Genomic DNA, 21,635 nt, shown 5'->3' with positions numbered 1-21,635 from the left:
TTTCAGTACATGAAACCAACAAATAACAGCACAGCTGACAGCTGTGTTAGCCATACCACAGGCCAAGGTCCGGAAAATGCTTTCTCCAAGGTCTCTTCCCTTATTTTTACCATTAGTGCAGGAGTTGCTTTAAGTTTTATGTAAACTGAGATGAGATATGTGCAAAAATAACAGAACCATTTCCTTTCAATAAGAGAGCAATATATCCTTCTGTGTTGTATGTATAATTTTATTTAATTGTATCTGTATGCATTCCCAAAAATTTGGGACGCTGTGTAAAATGTAAATAAAACCAGAAGGCAACGATTTACAAATCTCATACACCCATATTTTCTTCACAATATATCATAGAACACATATCCAATATTGAAAGTGGGACATTTTACCATTTCATGAAAAAAAAATCATTACAACTTGATGGCAGCAACGCATCTTTAAAGATTTCGGACAGGGCCATGCCTACCATTGTGTAGTTTTAACAGCCTGTAAACATCTGGGAAGTGAGGAGGCCAATTGCTGGAGTTTGTGGGAGGAATGTTGTCCCATTCTTGTCCGATGTAGGATTCTAGCCGCTCAACAGTCCTGGGTCTTTTTTGTTTCATGATGAGCAAAATGTTTTCTGTTGGTGAAGGGTCTGGATTGCAACAAGGATGTTGTCTTAATGGGAGCATGTGTTCTTCTAAAACCTCTATATACTGTTCAGTATTAATAGTGCTTTTCTGATGTGTAAGGTGCCCACGCCATAGGCACACATGCCACCTCATACCATCAGAGATGCAGGCTTTTGAACTATGTGCTGATAACAAGCTGTATGGTCCTTCTTGTCTTGAGTCTGCAGAGCACGGCATCCGTGGTTTCCAAAAAGAATTTCAAATTTTGATTCCTCTGACCACAGAACAGTTTTCAATTTTTTAACTAAAATATTTTTATTAGAAGGTATATCAAACTAATACAAAATGCGGTACTGCAATACCAAGTGAGCCCTGCGCAGGGGGTGACCAAGAAGGCAATAAGCCAATATGCAGTCCATTAAGAGTATCACAAAAGCAATGAACACAAAAACAGAGATAAAAACGTTAATAATAACAACATTGGTCCAAGTGAATAAAAATGAAGAAAAAAAACATAAGATACAGCAGCATGGTGGAGTATCTTGAAAGAATTGTTAAAGGTCGGTATCCAGCACTCTGTATGGGGTCAGACAATTCCCCATTCACACCATTACATAATCTAACCTATGCAGTGTATGGGAGGACGACGGCTAAGGCCGCCACAGTTTCGAATATGCCTCCATCGTGTCAGTTTAGATTGTTGTGATCTTCTCAAAAATGGCCATTTGTCCATTCTTTGTGTGACTTCTGGGATATTAAGCATATTAGTGCGCCATTTTGCCGCTATGTGAATACATAGCGGCTAACAAAAAGAATTGCGGCAGTTTAAATTGAGCATGTCTCAGTCCCATGGGCCTGTCCCTAAGGAGGCAAGTAGCTGGTAATTTGTGGAAAAAGATGCCTAAAAAGCCTGTAATGATGGAACATATATTGGTCCAGAATGTGCTAACAACTGGACATGCCCACCAGATATGGTACATTGAGCCTACTGAATCACATCCTCAAAAACAGAGGGGTGAGACAGGGGGATAGAATCGATGCAATCGCTCGGGGACCATGTACGTCCTATAAAGGACCTTTAACCCCTTAAGGACATAGGACGTACCGGTATGCCCTGTTTCCCGAGTCCTTAAGGACACAGGACGTACCGGTACGTCCTGACTTAAAATCGGGATTCCGGCGCCACGGGGGTTAATCGGAACGGGACGCCGGCTGAAATCATTCAGGTTCATTTGACCGCGGGGATCAGAAACTTTAGAGCGCCTAAATTAGATTTTCACCCCCCCCCCCCTGCACCCCTGCACGATTTGATGGCGGCGGGTGGTGCAGGGGGGGGGGGGGGTGTTGCAGGCGGTGGGGGCGTTGCGGGAGGCGGGCGGTGCGGCAGGCAGGATCGCGATCCCCCGCCCGCCTCCCCTTGAATAATCGTTGGCGTCTAGTGGGTTATACCAGGGTGCCAGCACATTGCTGGCACCCTGGTATAAACGGCTGACATCTGTGCAGATGTCAGCCGTTTAACCCTTTCCATACCGCTGTCCGTACGGACCGCTGTATGGAAAAGGTTAACTGTCATCGGTCAGGGAGCTCCCTCCCTCTCCCATCGGGGGGCTGCTGTGCCTTTGCAGCCCCCCGATGGAGAGGGAGAGAGCCCCCAGGCAGCCCCCCGAAGCCCCGTCCTCACCCTTCCCCCGTCTGCGAAGTTGTGGCAAAGGAGGAAGGTACCCATGGCAACAGGACGCCTGCTCAGGCGTCCTGCTGTCCATGGTGCTGAACAGATCTATGCTAAAAGCATAGATCTGTTCAGTGTAAGTAAAATACAGTACAGAACCCTATAGGGTTCTGTACTGTATTTTACAGACATCAGACCCACTGGATCTTCAAGAACCAAGTGGGTCTGGGTCAAAAAAATGTAAAAAAAGGTGAAAAAAGTTAAGATAAAAAAAATTTATCACTGAATAAAAAAAAAAAAAAAATAATACACTACACATATTAGGTATCGCCGCATCCGTAACGACCTGATCTATAAAACGGTCATGTTACTTTACCCGCATGGTGAACGCCATAAAAATAAAAAAATAAAAACTATGAGAAAATTGAAATTTTGCCCACCTTACTTCCCAAAAAAGGTAATAAAAGTGATAAAAAGGTCGCATGTACGCCAAAATAGTACCAATCAAACCGTCATCTCATCCCGCAAAAAATGAGACCCTACTCAAGATAATCGCCCAAAAACTGAAAAAACTATGGCTCTTAGACTATGGAAACACTAAAACATGATTTTTTTTTTTTTGTTTCAAAAATAAAATCATTGTGTAAAACTTACATAAATAAAAATAAAGTATACATATTAGGTATCGCCGCGTCCGTATCGACCGGCTCTATAAAAATATCACATGACCTAACCCCTCAGGTGACCACCGTAAAAAAAAACAAAAAAAAAAAAACGGTGTAAAAAAAGCCTTTTTTTTTTTGCCATCTTAAGTCACAAAAAGTGTAATAGCAAGCGATCAAAAAGTCATATGCACCCCAAAATAGTGCCAATAAAACCGTCATCTCATCCCGCAAAAAATTAGATCCTACTCAAGATAATCGCCCAAAATCTGAAAAAACTATGGCTCTTAGACTATGGAGACACTAAACAATTTTTTGGTTTTAAAAATATAGTTATTGTATAAAACGTATGTATAAATTTTTATTTATTTATGTATTAGGTATCGCCGCGTCCGTGACAACCTGCTCTATAAAATTACCACATGATCTAACCTGTCAGATGAATGTTGTAAATAACAAACAAAAAAGTGCCAAAAAAGCTATTTCTTGTTACCTTGCCGCACAAAAAGTGTAATATAGAGCAACCAAACAATACCAACAATACTGCCACCCTATTCCGTACTTTCTAAAATGGGGTCACTTTTTTGGAGTTTCTACTCTAGGGGTGCATCAGGGGGGCTTCAAATGGGACATGGTGTCAAAAAAACATTCCAGCAAAATCTGCCTTCCAAAAACCGTATGGCATTCCTATCCTTCTGCACCCTGCCGTGTGCCCGTACAGCAGTTTACAACCACATATGGGGTGTTTCTGTAAACTACAGAATCGGGGCCATAAATAATGAGTTTTGTTTGGCTGTTAACCCTTGCTTTGTAACTGGAAAAAAAATATTAAAATGGAAAATCTGCCAAAAAAGTGAAATTTTGAAATTGTATCTCTATTTTCCATTAAATCTTGTGCAACACCTAAAGGGTTAACAAAGTTTGTAAAATCAGTTTTGAATACCTTGAGGGGTGTTGTTTCTTAGATGGGGTCACTTTTTATGGAGTTTCTACTCTAGGGGTGCATCAGGGGGCTTCAAATGGGACATGGTGTAGAAAAAACTGTCCAGCAAAATCTGGCTTCCAAAAACCATACGGCGCACCTTTCACTCTACGCCCCACTGTGTGGCCGTACAGTAGTTTACGGCCACATATGGGGTGTTTCTGTAAACAGCTGAGTCAGGGCAATAAAGATACAGTCTTGTTTGGCTGTTAACCCTTGCTTTGTTAGTGGAAAAAATGGGTTAAAATGGAAAATTAGGCAAAAAAATGAAATTCTCAAATTTCATCCCCATTTGCCAATAACTCTTGTGCAACACCTAAAGGGTTAACGAAGTTTGTAAAATCAGTTTTGAATACCTTGAGGGGTGTAGTTTATAGAATGGGGTCATTTTTGGGCGGTTTCTATTATGTAAGCCTCGCAAAGTGACTTCAGAGCTGTAGTGGTCCCTAAAAATTGGGTTTTTGTAAATTTCTGAAAAATTTCAAGATTTGCTTCTAAACTTCTAAGCCTTGTAACATTCCCAAAAAATAAAATATCATTCCCAAAATAATTCAAACATGAAGTAGACATATGGGGAATGTTAAGTCATCACAATTTTGGGGGGTATTACTATGTATTACAGAAGTAGAGAAACTGAAACTTTTGAAATTTGCAAATTTTTCCAAATTTTGGGTAAATTAGGTATTTTATTATGCAAAAAAAGTAATTTTTTTGACTTTATTTTACCAGTGTCATGAAGTACATTATGTGACGAAAAAACAGTCTCAGAATGGCCTGGATAAGTCAAAGTGTTTTAAAGTCATCAGCACTTAAAGTGACACTGGTCAGATTTGCAAAAAATGGCCTGGTCCTTAAGGTGAAATAGGGCCGTGTCCTTAAGGGGTTAAGTGAGGTCTCAATAAGAGAGACCTGCCAACTTCCCCTACTTGTAGTCTCACAAGTATGCCAGTTAGACAACGGCAGTGTGCAATGGATGTCCTCCTCCCATCTGGTCATGAATAGGGGTATTTAGTAAATTGTATAACCTAGAGACTAAGGCTACTTTCACACTTGCGTTCAGAGCGGATCCGTCTGAGACGGATCCGCTCATATAATGCAGATGGTGGATCCGTTCAGAACGGATCCGTCTGCATTACATTGTAAAAAAAATTCTAAGTGTGAAAGTAGCCTCAGACGGATCCGTCCAGACTTTACATTGAAAGTCAATGGGGGACGGATCCGTTTGAAAATTGAGCCATATTGTGTCATATTCAAACGGATCCGTCCCCATTGACTTACATTGTAAGTCTGGACGGATCCGCCTGCCTCCACACGGCCAGGCGGACACCCGAACGCTGCAAGCAGTGTTCAGGTGGGGGGGAACGTCTGAGTTGCATAGCAGGGGGATGGTTTAGATTTAAGTCCAAACTTAAAGCGTACTGATCTCCACAGCTGAATAGCATAGAATGTCAGGAGGGCACTAGTTTTGAGGTCAGTTGGGAGTGCGCTTGAACCCATAATAACATGGGCCAAGTATGAGGTGCTATGAGGATAGCTTCCACATTTACCCAGATAGGGGGTGTACGACGACTATGAAATAAGAAAGAGCTGGGCTAAACAGGCCGCTCTATAGTATTTTATTAAGTTAGGAACAGAAAATACCCCCCAACCTCTTGTGCAAGAACATAGTTGTGAGTTTTTAATGTGTGGACGTTTGCTGGCTCATATAAAAGTGGAAAAAAGCATGATGTAGTGCCCGGAGGTCAGTTATGGGTACCGGGATGGTACTGAATCAAAATAAAAAAAGCAAACGAGGCAATGTAACAATTTTGATGGAATGAATCCGCCCTATCCAGGGGAACAATGGGGAATTCCATTTAACAAGGTCAGCCCGAATATCTTGCCAGAGGGGGGTATAGTTGGATCTGTATAGACCAGAGATGTGGGGGTGTGAGATGAATACCAAGATAGGCAAGTTTGGCAGGACAAGTGTGAAAGCCAAATTCCCTTTCAACAAGGGCGATAGTAGACGGTGGGGTATTGCAATACATAGCCTCTGATTTTGCAGAGTTTATTTGAAGACTGGACACTGTAGAAAATTCCCTCAGCAAGGTGGTTAGATTAGGGAGTGAGACCGCTGTATTGGTGATTGTCAGAAAAAGGTCATCAGCAAAGAGATTCACCTTTATCTCTTGGCCATCTATGGTGACCCGCTTGATATCTGGAGTCTGTCTTATTAGAGCAGCTAGGGGCTCAATAGCTAAGGCAAAAAGAGCTGGAGACAGCGGACAACCCTGCCGTGTTCCTCTGCCTATTTTAATGGGAGAAGGATTATTTGTAGGCAATTTGAGAAATGCAGATGGGTCAGAATATAGGGTAGCAAAGGCATGAACAAATGGGCCCTGGATACCCATCCTCCCAAGGACAGCAAATGGGTAATCCCAGGACAGCCAGTCAAATGCTTTTTCAAGGAAAGAAGGGTAAGGGGTACCCGCTGGTGACCACAAAATGATTTTGAGGATTTTACGCAAATTATCGGGGGCTTCTCGGCCGGGATAAATCCCACCTGATCGGGATGTATTAGGTGTGGTTAGTAGCTGATTTAGCCTATGGGCCATAATGGATGTGAAGATCTTGGCATCTAGATTAAGGAGGGATATCGGTCTATAATTTGCTGGAGAGAGATGGTTTCTATTGGGTTTAGGAATAACGGTGATGAGAGCAGCCAAACATTCCGCTGGCATGACATGACCCTGGAGTAGGTAGTTGCCATAATTTTTGATGTGCGGAGCTATTATAGAGGCGTACTTTTTATACTAGAGAGTGGAAAGGCCATCTGGGCTTGGTGCCTTCCCCAGTTTGAGACACTTGATCGCCGCGTCAACTTCCATGTCAGTAATATCTCTTTTAAGGTGGTCAAGAAATTCCTGGGTCACCCCTGACGGGTTGGCTTTTGCAATAAACACATCAATAGAGGCCGGGGGAGGGGAAGATCTACATTTATATAGAGCCTAATAGGATTTATGAGACCTTTTGTGGTTTCTATCAGGATTGCTAGTAACCTGGCCTTCTCTAGTCTGGATTTTAGTGGCCTGATTTAGGCGCTGTTGGAGAGGGTTAAAACTAATGGAGCCTGAACAATAAAAAACATGAGAAACAGAGAAAAAATAAAAAACAATATGTAGGAAAAACCTGAGTGTAGTTAGGCATGCAATCAAGCTGGTAGATTCAGCATATGTTCATCACGCTCACGCCAGCAGGAGTTCAGGTGGTAGGTCGTGGTGTCAGTGGAGGACATTGTTTAGTGATCCACGAACACGCCGGTCTGGGGGTCCGAGGTGGTGCGAACTCCTTCGAGATGCCCATCCTTGCCTTCTTCCAGGGACCTGACATGGTAGGGCCTAGAGTTGTGGGTAAAGGCCAAGAAGAATTGAAATCAAGTCAATATCTTGCCTGTCTGCAGCATCAGTGTCTACCAGGCTCTCAGTTCGGGCTTCTACATCCGCTACTCGCTGGCCTAGCTTCTGTATTTGCCGTGTGAATTTGGCTACTGCCGGGCTAGCTCATCTTTAAACATGACTCTATATTCTGGAATAACTCAGATTGCGACGTAGGATCTGGTATTAAGGAGGCCGGAGCTGGAGACGGGGAGCTCTGCGTTCCTCGATCCAGTTGGAGAGGAGGGGTCCGCCATCTTGGACGCCACTTGCGAAGCGTAGATAATAGGAATGGACTGTAATAAAGGCTGAGATGCGGCAGCTCCGGGTACCTTTTTGGACTTAGTCTTTAAGGTGAGGGAGCTCCAGGTGGATCTAGTGGAGCTGCTTGGCAGCGCTAAATAGGTCAGTTAGTAGTGTATGGCACGGAGCTCACATGGCACACATTCACTCCGGGGAACTGCGCACATGCGCCATCCATCAGTTCGTTTTTTTTATGCGCTTTGGCCCAGAGAAGACGGCAGTGTTTCCGTATTGTGTTGCTATATAGCTTCTTTGCATGATGCAGCTTTAACTTGCATTTGTAGATTGCATGTTGAACCAGCAGACAATGGGCCAGATTTATCATTAGCTCAGGTCAGAATAATGGAGTGAAAAAGTCCCAAACGCTAAAACTGCGCACAAATTTGAGACTTTTTTCAGCTCTGCACTATGCTCGCCAGTTTTCAGAAAGTGGGAGTGTTTTCTTATGTAAATGAATCTCTAGACAGATTTACTATTGGGACTATTTAAAAAGGACCATGCTTATCTTATGAGACTTTTTAATAGAACGTGCGACTTTTTCATAAAAACGTGCGACTTTTGTAAAGCTGCTTACTGACGGATAAACTGCTACCTTCAAACCACATTTATTACAGTCTCAAAGGGCCAATCATAAATCTGACTTGGCTAAAACTGACTTTAGCCATATGTTAAAGTGGAGTGAGCTGTCAGAGTAATGATAAATCTGGCCCCATGATTTTTGGAAGTATTTCTTAGCCCATGCAGTTATTTCCAGTACAGAATCGCGCCTTTTTTTTTTATGCAGTGCTGTCTAAGGGCCTGTAGATCTTGCTCATCCAATATTGACTGTTGGCTCTATCCCTTGGGCAAATAGATTTCTCCAGATTCTCTGAATCTTTTGGTGATTATTATGTACTGTAGATGGAGGGATCGCAATTTTATGTTGAGGAATATTTTTCTAAAATTATTTCACAAGTTTTAGGGTACTTTCACACTAGCGTTATTCTTTTTCGGCATTGAGTTACGTCCTAGGGGCTCAATACCGGAAAATATCTGATCGGTTTTATCCTAATGCATTTTGAATGGAGCGCAATCCATTCAGAATGCATCAGAATATCTTCTTCAGTTCAGTATTTTTGACTTCTTATCTCCGTCCAAAATTCCGAAACACTTGCCGAAATGCCGGATGCGTAATTTTTTCCCATTGAAATGCATTAATGCCGGATCTGGTCATGAGTGTTTCGGCAAAACGGATCCGGCATTGCGGTCTGCGCATGCTCAGACCGCAAAAAATGAGAAAAAAATAAATGCCGGATCTATTTTTCCGCATGACACCGGAGAGGCTACTCCGGCATTTCAATGCATTTGTTATACGGGTCAGTATCTTGATCCGTCTGACAAATGCCATCAGTTGGCATATGTTTTGACGGATCCGGCAGGCAGTTCCGGCGATGGAACTGCCTGACGGAATCCTCTGTCGCAAGTGTGAAAGTACCCTTAGGCCTCATGCACACGACAGTATTTTTTGCGGTCCGCAAAAAGGGGTTCCGTTGTTCTGTGATCTGTGTCAGTTTTTGTTTCCGTGTGTCTTCCTTTTATTTTTGGAGGATCACCAGACATGATGGAAAGTAAAAAAAAAAAATCTAAGTCAAGTTTGCCATGCAAATGATAGGAAAAAAACGGACGCGGACTCGCGGATGACAATCTTGTGTGCCTCCCTGTTTTTTCACGGACCCAATAACTTGAATGGGTCCGCGAACCGTTGTCCGTGAAAAAAATAGGACGGGTCCTATTTTTTTCACGGACTGGAAACACTGATGCGGATGACAAACGGTGCATTAGCCGAGTTTTCCACGGACCCATTAAAAGTCAATGGGTCCGCAGAAAATCACGGAAAACGGAACAACGGACACGGGACACAACTGTCGTGTGCATGAGGCCTTAGATGCAGGTTTTCACAGATTGGTGAGATTCTACCTCTATAACATGCTCGCTGTTTTTTATTAGTACTGTTTACTTTTCCATCCTTTTCTTGCCGATGTCATCTTTTTTTGAGATGTGTTGCTGCTATGAAGTTCTAAATGAGTAAATTGTTTCATAAAATGGTAAGATCTCTCACTTTTAATATCTAATATGTGTTCTATGATCTGTTGTGAATAAAATATAAACCTATTTTGGTCTTGCAAGCAAAGCATGCATGAAAGCTAGCCACAGATTTTAAGTTAGCAAATGTGTACTACTGCATAATTGCTGCCACCAAGGGCATAGCAATCTAGTTACTATGTTGGCAATGAGATGATGAGAAGTAAGAGGCAGGAATATTACATCCAAAGCACAGCACTGCAGGCTTGTCCAAAGTTAAAGCGGTCTGTCTTCACTCTTTAAGGCTGGGTTCACACGGGCGTGTCCGGATTAGGTCCCGATGCGTCCCGGTGTATTGCGGCAAACCCGCGCGATTAGGTACGCAATTGCAGTCAGTTTTGACTGCGATTGCGTTCCGATGTTCAGTTTTTATTGCGCAGGTGCAATGTGTTGCTCTCGCGTGATAAAAAACTGACTGTGGTACCCAGACCCAAACTTCTTCACAGAAGTTCAGGTTTGGGTTAGTTGTAGTGTAGATTGTATTATTTTCCCTTATAACATGGTTATAAGGGAAAATAATAGCATTCTGAATACAGAATGCTTAGTAGGTGATCAATTGAGGGTTAAAAAAATAAATAAAATTAACTCTCCTTCTCCTCTTGATCGCGTAGTTCCCGGTCTCTTCTTTAATGATGAACTAACGGCTAGGACATGTGGTGACGTCAGATCACATGCTCCAATCACATGGTCCATCACCGTGGTGATGGACCATGTGATTGGAGCACGTGATCTGACGTCACCAAAGGTCCTTTAGCCGACAGCTCATCAGAAGAGACCGGGAACTACGAGATCAAGAGGAGAAGGTGAGTTAATATTTTTTTTTTTACCCTCAATTGACCACCTACTAAGCATTCTGTATTCAGAATGCTATTATTTTCCCTTTATAACCATGTTATAAGGGAAAATAATACAGTGAATAGACTGTCACCTAGCAACCATGCGTGAAAATCGCACCGCATCCCCACTTGCTTGCGATTTTCACTCAGCCCTATTCACTTCTATGGGGCCTGCGTTGCGTTATAAACGCACAATATAGAGCATGCTGTGATTTTCACGCAACGCATAAGTGATGCGTGAAAATCACCGCTCATGTTCACAGCCCCGTAGAAATGAATGGGTCCAGATTCAGTGCGGGTGCAATACGTTCACCTACCGCGTTGCACCCGCGCGGAAATCTCGCTCGTGTGAACTCAGCCTAACTCTGTTGGAAACATACCTAAATATAATATATTTTGTCACCATTTAAAGATCAGTTAGATGGATCAACCCCCTTAATCCAGGTATCAAGACTGCAAAACACTTAGGCCTCTTTCACACGGGCGTCAGTTTTTTTTGCCCGGATAAGAGCCGGGTGCGTTGCGAGAAAATGCGCGATTTTTCTGCGCGAGTGCAAAACATTGTCATGCGTTGCACTCGCGTGAGAAAAATTTCACTTCACAGAAGTTCGGGCTTGGGATTGATGTTCTAATGATTGTATTATTTTCCCTTATAACATGGTTATAAGGGAAAATAATAGCATTCTGAATACAGAATGCATAGTAAAACAGCGCTAGAGGGGTTAAAAATAAAAAAAAAAATTTTTTTTTAACTCGCCTTAGTCCACTTGATCGCGAAGCCGGCATCTCCTTGTGTCTCCTCTGCGCTGAACAGGACCTGGGGTGAGCTGCTGCATTAAATACCGGTTAAGGACCTTTGATGACGTCACTCCGGTCATCACATGGTACGTCACATGATCTTTTACCATGGTGATTCACCATGGTAAAAGACCATGTGATGACCGGAGTGACGTCATCAAAGGTCCTTAACCGGTATTTAATGCAGCAGCTCACCCCAGGTCCTGTTCAGCGCAGAGGAGACACAAGGAGATGCCGGCTTCGCGATCAAGTGGACTAAGGTGAGTTAAAATGTATATTTATTTTTTTAACCCCTCTAGCGCTGTTTTACTATGCATTCTGTATTCAGAATGCTATTATTTTCCCTTATAACCATATTATAAGGGAAAATAATAATGATCGGGTCTCCATCCCGATCGTCTCCTAGCAACCGTGCGTGAAAATCGCACCGCATCCGTACTTGCTTGCGGATGCTATGCGATTTTCGCGCTTCCCATTCACTTCTATGGGGCCTGCGTCGCGTGAAAATCGGACAATATAGAGCATGCTGTGATTTTCACTCAACGCACAAGTGATGCGTGAAAATCACCGCTCATGTGCACAGCCCCATAGAAATGAATGGGTCAGGATTCAGTGCGGGTGCAATATGTTCACCGCACGCATCACACCCGCACGGAAAACTCGCCCGTGTGAAAGGGGCCTTATAGTCACGTGCATGGGGCCTGAGGTTGATTTTGAACATGCCTCAATATAATTATTCAAAAGTCTCCATACATGGGGAAAGTAGTCACTTTTTAACAAACTTTTACTTCATTCACAAAACAGGAAAAGAAGCCAAGACTAAAGACCAAGATTTATTACATTGCCAAGGAGATCATGAGCTCAGAAAAAGTGTAAGTGTAGCTTTTAGACATTGATTTGCTTTGTAATGTTGTTGTTTTTTTATTTGTTTTTTTAACCAAGTTTGAATATGTTTTGTATTTAACAGGTTTGTGGATGTCCTTAAACTCCTGCATATAGTAAGTATGATAGAAATGACTTGTATTCTTCTGTTCCACAAAGCGTATCCTGTTTTCTTCTACATATTTCTCAATGAACTGAAAAAACACCTTTACAGCTAACCACAAACCATCTTCATACTCAAGTTCAATCATGATCCTTTCTTCACATTCATCCATGGCAGTGACTCTTTATTAGCTCTGCTAGCTAAAATAAAGGATGTGCAAGTTCTATGTTATTGATGTCACATTATGTAATTTTAGAGGCCCTGATTTTGTGCAAATGAGCAAACTATATTAATTAAAGGGGTTATCCCATGACTAAAGTAAAAAAATTAGACATCATATAGTGCATGACAACTTCTCACAAAGCCAGAACCAGCCCTGTACTCACATGGATCCAGAGATCTCCCCATTCATTGCTCTGCTATATTTATATCAAGCTGACAGCTCAAGGGGAGTGTCTTTTATGCTGCAGCTCGGGGGCGTGTCTATGCTCTCCCTATCACAGATGAAACTGAGCATGTGTGGCCATCTCTGTGAGCAGGACAAAGAGGCAGGTGGAGCTAGACAAATAAATGTTATTGACTACATTTTTAAGTACATGCAATTACAAAAATATTCAGATACAGATGCTGGTTTAAACAATGTAGAATATTTTTTGCGGGACAACCCCTTTAAGTTTACCTTTTATCAGACATCAGACTTTTTATCAGGCTATCTAGTAAAGCTCTTGAAATGCATGCTTTATAATGAAAAAAAGAACAATACTGTTATATGTTGCATAGAACCTCTGAACATTAGAAAAAGACCTCCATATAAATGATATCATTTTAGTCACCGCTGTAGTCTGAGGAGACAGCTGGTGTTGAGATTGCTGGGACTGTTGGCTTATCACTAGTATTACATCAGGAGGAAATCCAGGACTGCTGAGGAAGTTGACTGCTTGTAAATATAATAAAATGTATCTAAAGCTTTAAATCCTGCACAGCAGCTGCAGAAGGTGTAATGCTGATGCAGTTACTGAAAGTACAGCAATACACATCAGTCGCTACCTCTGCAGTCAGCCTAGATCACATTTGTTTGTTTTTTCCCACTAATGTTCATAGATTTTTTTATAAAAAATATTTTTTTTATGGGATCACATTTATAAAAATTAATTCTAAGTGACAGTCAATGGAATGATGGATCACAATCTGTTTTCCTATTATTTTCATTCATCCATCACTCTATTGACTGTAATGGAAAAAAAAACTAAATAAAATTTATGTAAAATGTCAGAAAAGAACAGACTAAAAACGAATACATTTCTTATGTTTTTTTTAGCTTTACAATCCAGTTTTAATGCATTGAAGGGGTTGCCTGGCCCAAAAAAATAAAAAATAAAATTATAGTTCCACTGTTTAAACGCCACTGCCACAGTCCCCACCATTTCTGGTCCTTTCTGAATTAGAGGTGATGCCATTCCCATTTCCCATTTACATGACCGCTGCAGCCAATCACTGGGCTCAGTGATTACATGCGGAATAGCATGTGACCGCTGAGCCTTTGCAGTGATGTACTGTTCTTGCGCATGACTGCTGAGGACAGCGATCAGCAGCAACGGTCACATAAATGGTAATGGGATATCATCATTTCCAGTCTGCCCATAGTGCTATAACGGTGGGATGTGTGAAGGGTGAGTAATTAATTTTTTTTTTTTTTTTTGCACATCCCATTGCCCATAATTAATTTTTTATTTTGGACGGACAGAGTCTTCCAACATAATACAACACAAAAAAACTGAACCAAGACTAATTTTGAGATTGGCTCAGGTTCTAGTTTGATGTTAACAAGTTGGGGGTGTAGTTGCAGTTCAGGATTATTGGTCAGTCACAGTAAATTGTAACATTTGTAAGGGTATACATCATTTGGTAAGAAAGGCCTTAGGCCTGTTTCACACTTGAGTTGTTAATTATTGAATTAAACGGATCTGTGCCATTTAATACATCCGGGTGCATCTGTTTTGTCCGGATCCGGTTGTATTAAGTCTTAACTGAAAAAAAAAATTAAAAAATCCGGTATGAAAATCATTGTAAGTCAATGGGCACTGGATCCGTTTAAAAAAAAAAAAAAAAAAAGGATTCTGCACCATTAACTTAAATTGATTTTCATGCCAGATCCGATTTTGTTCCATTTCGCAAACCAGACACAAAACTGCAGTCTGCAGCGGTTTTGTGTCTGGTCAAAAAACGCTGCAAAATGGAAAGGAGTGCATCCTGATCAGTTTTGTCCCTATTGACAATGAATGGGGACAAAACTGACCGTTTTGTCCCGGTTTTGAGATCCTCTGCCAGATCTCAAAAGCGGAAAGCCATAACGCAAGTGTGAAACGGGCCTTAGTAAGGTAAAGACAACAATAAAATTTAATATTTTATGTCCTTTAACCAGTTTTCTATGCTGAGTCTTTTGCTTTTGGTGAAATTCTACATTATATATTATATTTTTGTGGGGCATGAAATAGCACGTAAAACTATGTTATTCCATACAACAGATGCCAGATTGTGATTTTTTGGGGGATTATCAAATGCTGGATTAAAGGAATAGTATTGTTTGGGAAATATCATGGAATCAATGCTATAACACCTATAGTCAAAGAAAATTCTATGCATACTACCTAAAATAAGTAATCCAGAAAATATATGCATACAAGGTTAAAATGTAAGAAAAATCTACAATGATTTAGCCCATTTCTGTCCAATAGTTGTATGCTGTAGATATTTCATGCTTGATTAGCAGCAATAAATTCTGTCAGGAAACAAGTACTAATGAGAGGTTCGCCATTCACCTTTTCCTGTTTTTCAGGAAATGCTGGAGATTTCAGTTTTTCTTCTCCTGCTGAAACTAAAAACAGAACAATCTTATTTTTAAATCCCCCAAGCCACTATTAAAATGAAGGACAACATGGTGGAGTAGATTTTTATGCATATTGTGAAATCTGAGCGACTTGTAGGAAAAGCATACAATAAAGGCCCTAGTGTTATGTATGAGGTTTTCAGCGAGTCAAGGCGTGCAGATGACCTGCTTCAGTTGTAAGCCACATCTGTAAATGTTTTGATACAGGAAAAGCCTAGCAATAATCTGCATGTACAGTTCATGACTTTGCAGATTTTAAGTGTAATATTCTGTTACTTGATCACATTCTAAAATTGAATGTTGATGCATTTGCTTTGAAGTGTATTAGCTCTTTTCACATGTTTATGAACTCCGCTTAATTTGTATATCATGACATATACATTAAACAGATGCCTTTGATGGATGCCAATGGTATTCATCTCCCATAGGATCTCCTTGTGAAAGGAAAAAATAAATAAGTGTAATGTGTACTTTTTTTACTAGGTGCTGTTGTATGGAATAACATAGTTTTACGTGCTATTTCATGCCCTTTTATTTTTGACTTGTACCTTTCTGATGGGCTAACATAACCCTATTGTGTACGTAGAGAGCTTTCCCGGCGTACACACCAAATGTATATCACAAGCGTAATGTGAACATAGCCTTGGCTGTTAAATGGTGACTAACTTTCCCAAAAACTTTTGATGTGTTATAAAGACATATCTAAAGTTTATGTTTAAACTGTTTTTATTCAGTTCAATTGTTTATACATGTAACATGTTACACAGTATCTAATAATACACATGGTTTACATATATAACAACAAGGGTATACTTTCAGCAAAAAATACTTCTATAGTACGATAAGTTTTGTAGTGTGTGGGGTATAGCCCCTGTTCTTTCTTCATAAGTAAATACTGAGCATAGAGGAACATGAACTAACGAGAGGAGAAAAGAAGAGAGGATAATAGAAGAGGACAGAAGAAAGAGGGTGGGGAAGGTAGTAGGGAAAAAGGGGGTGAGAAGGGGGAAGACGGGAGAGGGTAAATGGCATTAAGATCAGCCACTCATGTAGTGAGTATTGATAAAAGTTCTGGAGATTCCTGAAAGTCAATCCATTGCGACCACACCTTTATAAAATGTAGTCGATTTGGCCAGAGGCTTCAGCGGAGATCTCCTCCATTCTAGTTATATGTAACATTTCTTGATACCATTCTCTAACATTAGGCGCATGTGTGGTGCGCCAATGTCTGGGTATCATAGATCTAGCTGCGGAGATATAGAATCTTAGGATGTTTCGTTTCTGAAATGCAATGGAGCCCGGTAAGATGGAGAGGAGTGCTATCTGAGGTGTGTTTTCTATTGGCTTCTTTATCATCTTTTTGTATATTTCGAAGACTGTGTCCCAGAATGGTTTAACCCTGCTACACCCCCACCAGACATGAAGCATTGTTCTTTTCTCCGTTCCACATCTCCAGCAGCATTCTGGGACAGAAGGAAGCATCCTATGCAGTCTGACTGGGTATCTGTGCCACCGTGCCATTAGCTTAGTTTTTTCCTGAGCTGAGCAGGCCATTGATAATTTATGGGAAAATATAAACGCTTTTTGTTGGTCCTCTTTTGTTATAGAGGTACCTAATTCCTTTTCCCATCCCGAGAAAAAATTCTGTTTGCCCTTGTATGAGTCCGCTATCAAATTCTGATATAGCGAGGAGATCAGGTGAGTCAGGGGAGATGACAGTAAGAATAGTTTTTCGGTTTCGGATAAGGATGTCCCCAGAGAACATTTCTCTCCTTTTGAGGAGATGTAGGATTTTACTTGTTTGTATTCCAACCAGGATAAACGGATATTTGGATTTTTTGCAGACAGGTCATGAAGGGACGGCAGCGGAGCCCCTGATAAGAGGTGATAAAAGCGTGGGTCTGTAGAAGCCTGTAACCCCAGAAAATAATCTGTTGATACCAGCTGGAAAGGCTGGATTGTGAAAGATTGGTGTAAGTGGGCTGAATTTTCTAGAGCATATGCCTTTCCGTACGAAAGAGTCCCATAATTTTAGGGTTTGTTGTGTCATTTTTGTTATGTTTTTTGAGCTGAGGACAAACATCTGTGTCGATCCATGGAGCATGTTTGAGGGGAAAAGGGGAAAGGGACTGTTCTATTTGAACCCACTGTTTTGAGTCACTGTGGTATTGCCAGTCTAGGAGTCTGAGAAATGAGGAAGCTGCGTGATATAACTTAAAATTTTGTAAACCTGCCACCCCAGAAAGTTTAGGTCTATTCAATGTGGTAAGAGCGATTCAAGAGTTTAAGGGGCCCCATACAAATTTAACAATTGAGGTCTGCACAGTGCGGAAAAATGAAGGAGGCGGTGTTAGGGGAACTGTTTGAAAGATATAAAGGAATTTTGGTAAAATGTAAAAAATTTTAAGACTTTCATTCGTCCAAACCAGGATAACCCCTTTTTGTTAAAATTGGATAAGTCTTTCATTGTCCGCCCTAATAATAGGAGATAATTTAATGTATATAATAAATCTGGGCCCACTGGGATCTGCACTCCCAGGTATTTTATTGATGATGGTTGGTGTTTAAATGGGAACGAGGTGAATAAATTGCTAAATTCTTGTGGAATGGATATATTAAGGATGTCTGATTTTGTATAATTGACCTTGAAGTTGCTTAAGTGTCCAAATTCCTTCAAAATTGAAGGGAGGGAAATATGTGGTTGAGTGACATAAAGCATTAGGTCATCTGCATATAAAGCTGTCTTATACTGTGATCCTTTTACTGTGATCCCATGTATTGAGGGATTTGTGCGAATTGCCTTGGCCAAGTGTTCCATCACAATAACGTATAATAGAGGGGATAATGGGCACCCCTGTCTAGTGCCATTGTGTATCTTTATTGATGGTGGCGATAGTCCATTTACTCTTACTTTGGCTGTAGGAGTAGAATATAACGCATGTATTCTACTCCTGAATTTAGAACCTAACCCTATTTGTCTCAGGGAAGCATCCACAAAGCTCCAATGGACACTGTCAAATGCCTTTTCGGCGTCAATCGATAATAGGCACAGAGGAGAAGCATTGTTTCTTGCCGCATTGGCTAGAAGCATGGTCTTGATTGTGTTAGCCCGTGCCTCCCTGCCTCTTATAAAACCCACTTGAACTAAGTGTATGATGGGAGTAAAGGAGATAATCGATCTGCGAGAATTTTGGAGTATATTTTGATATCTATGTTTGATATCTATGTTAATTAGAGATATAGGTCTGTAATTTGAGAGGACGGAGTGATCTTTGCCAGGTTTAGGTGAGATGCTGATGTGAGCTTCTAAGGATTAGGTGACAAATGAGGAGTTTGCGTCTATGCTGTTGAAGACCTTCGTCAAGAAGGGAGAGAGGAGGTCTCTAAAATGTTTATAAAATGCAGGCGTGAAGCCATTGGGGCCGGGGCTTTTCCCTGTGGGTGATTCGGTCTACCGCATTAATTAGAGAATTCTTAAAATAATCTTTTTCCTTTTGTCTATATATCTTTTATATTTTTGGTCGATTTTAAGGATTTAATGGAATCCCTGACTTTTAGTAACTCTACGTGGGTTGTAGGTGATGAGGTTCTTTTATGTTGCATTTCTAGATTGTGAGCCTGTGTTAGTAATGTGAGTAATTTATGGGCCTCCTCTTTTTTCAGCCTGGAACCATGTTTGATAAACGTTCCTCTAAGGACGCATTTTAGTGCTTCCCACTGTGTCGATATGGATGGGTTATCTGTGGAGTGTACGTGGAGGAAGTCATCTATTGTCTTTTGAATGTCTGCAACACAAACTGCGTCTTTAAGGAGATTGTCGTTCAGTCTCCAATTCCATGGTCTATTGACAGTGTCAGGTAGTTCTATAGAAAAATAGATGGGGGGATGGTCTGAAAAGAGAATATCTCCAATGGATGCCTTAGGTTTCCACGCTAGTGTGTGGTGACTGGTGAGGAAAAGGTCTATGTGGTTATAAGATTTATGGGGAGAAGAGTAGAATGTGTATTCTTTACCTTGTGGGTATAGAATTCTCCATACATTCACGAGTTGTAGAGAGTGAAGATGTGTAAGTAAAGATCTCAACTGCCGTCCAGGAGAGATGCCCTGACCTGCACTTGAATCCATTGTTGGGTCCAATGTAATGTTAAAGTCTCCGCCGATCATCACCTGTCCCTCCGCAAATTCGGCCAATGGATCCAAGAAAGATCTACAAGTAGAAAGCTGTTTTTGGTTAGTTAAGTACCAATTGACTACAGTAAATAAACTAGAATGTATCCTCAGTTTGATAAAAATATAGTGTCCCTCTCCATCCATTTCAACATCTTCTGCCGTCCCCTGCATAGACCTGTGCAGGGCTATTGAAACACCTTTGGACCTGGAAACCGGACTCGGGTTATGATACCATTGTGAGTAATATCTATCTCTGATAGATGGTATATGACCTTTTTTTTTAAATGGGTTTCCTGTAGCAGTAAAATCTGCACTTTTTGTTTGTGCATATGATAAAGAATCTGTGACCGCTTCTGGGGGCTGCTAAATCCCTGAACATTTTAAAGACCCCAGCTTCAAAGTAGCCATCTTTGCCCGGTGATGGAAGGGGGAGGGTAGAAGATGAGGGAGGGTGGGAGGAATAAATAAGGATAAAGTACTAGGTTAAGAAGAAATATAGAAAAAGAAATATAGAAGAGAAGTAGATGTAGCGTACAGGAGGGTACTAAACACGTCTAGTGAGGACACTAAGGAATGTGTGTCCCCGCTGCAATGAGACGTGATCCCTGAGTGGAAGGCAAGCAGACTTTCAACAGAGGAGCTACCCCCCCTCTGATAATCATGGAGAGACCAAGAATAAATATTCTGAACATATTGTAAGGTAGAACAAAAACATCACTTGATATGTAACAATTAGGTATAACAGACCTGTAATTTTCTGTATATAGAGAAGAAAAAAGTCAACAAGCTTGTAATTAACAGGACTCTCATATCTTGAGTCCCCGAGCCTAATTGGCCTACTGTGGCATAATAAAATAGATTGTGGCGGTATTAGAATTGCATGCCTAGAGCTGGTATAATGGCAAAAAGGATGAACATTAAGTATGGTATATCTGACATTATGTCCATCTAATATTCTGCTATGTGCCATAATCGTGGGGAACCATCCTCAGGCAGTCCCTCCCCTCTCAGTGAGGAAACCAAAGTGTCCCTATAAAACGGGTCGCCGCGAGGTGGCTAGAAATGGTTATTTATATGATTAATTACATTCGCCAAGGACTCATTGAGTGGGAGACCCGTCTACCTCATCTGAGCTTCTGGGCGTGCAGCGGGTTTTTTTTTTGGGCAAGGAATTTTGTTGCTCTGAGGGAGTGGGGCTGTTTTCCTTGTGGGGCTGGTTGGCAGAGATGGCCACTCAAGTATCTTCACCGGAGTGATATCTAGGGCAGCCGAGAGACGGTATGTCTCTGGGGTGGTGTAATGTCACCACCCTGCCACTCGAGCGAACTTGTAGACAAAAAGGAAATCCCCAAGTGTATGCTATTTTGCACTGTTGCAACACTGCCAATAGAGGGCGTAAGGCTTTTCTTTTCAGCAAAGTGATCCGGGATAGGTGTACTAGTATTTGTATTGGTGTGTCATTATAGAACACTTGACCATCCTTCCTGGCTTTATTCATGATGGCTGCTTTCAGTTGGTAACGATGAACGCGGCATATAACATCCCTAGTCCTATCTGGACTAGGTCCTAGGGCTCTATGGGCCCTATCTAATGCCAATATATTATCAGGTGGGACTTGTAGAATGTCATTAAAGATGAGACGCAAGGTGGAGTCTAAATCTTTAGAGGCCACGGATTCGGATAGTCCCCTCACCCTTATATTACGGCGTCCTCTGTTTTCAACATCATTGAGCAAATCTGCGAGGTATTGCAGTTGGTATGTGTGGGACTCCATCTTGGAATCTTGCTGATCCTGTCTAACAGTCACAGCCCCCATGTATTGTTCCACACAGGTTACTCTTTCCCCTATAGTATTTCACGCTTGATGTTATTGACCTCATTTTTGTACCTATCTTTCAGTCTGGAAACGTAAGCCTCCATGTCATCCTTTGTAGGAATGGAGGAAACCCTTATGAGGAGATCTCTCAGTTCAATGAGGGTGGGTGGTTCCTGGACATGCTGAGAAGCTTTTAGTGACACGTTAGAGTCCCCAGACACAGAAAAGGCTGAGGGTGCCTTTGGGGATGGAGGATTAGATGTGATGTTTTCACGTGTTGGGGAATTCTCTCCCTCTCCCTCTCCCTCTCCCCACGCATCAGATGGCTCTAATGTAATGGCGGTTTCCGCTCTTCCTGAGGCTGGTGGCATGGCGGTGA

The 21,635-nt window shown here is 41.5% G+C and overlaps 1 protein-coding gene across 1 annotated transcript in view; it reads left to right on the top strand.

The window, feature by feature from the left end:
* Window positions 1-21,635, top strand: part of FGD6 (FYVE, RhoGEF and PH domain containing 6) — a 90,746-nt gene that overhangs the window by 31,723 nt on the left and 37,388 nt on the right. The window contains exons 4-5 of the mRNA XM_044280527.1: window positions 12,203-12,270; window positions 12,366-12,396. Coding sequence (XP_044136462.1) covers window positions 12,203-12,270; window positions 12,366-12,396 — 99 coding nt within the window. The remainder of the gene's footprint in view (window positions 1-12,202; window positions 12,271-12,365; window positions 12,397-21,635) is intronic.

Source organism: Bufo gargarizans, chromosome 2 (genome assembly GCF_014858855.1).
Source record: "Bufo gargarizans isolate SCDJY-AF-19 chromosome 2, ASM1485885v1, whole genome shotgun sequence".
NCBI lineage: Eukaryota > Metazoa > Chordata > Amphibia > Anura > Bufonidae > Bufo > Bufo gargarizans.
This window is presented reverse-complemented; position numbering and strand designations above follow the sequence as displayed.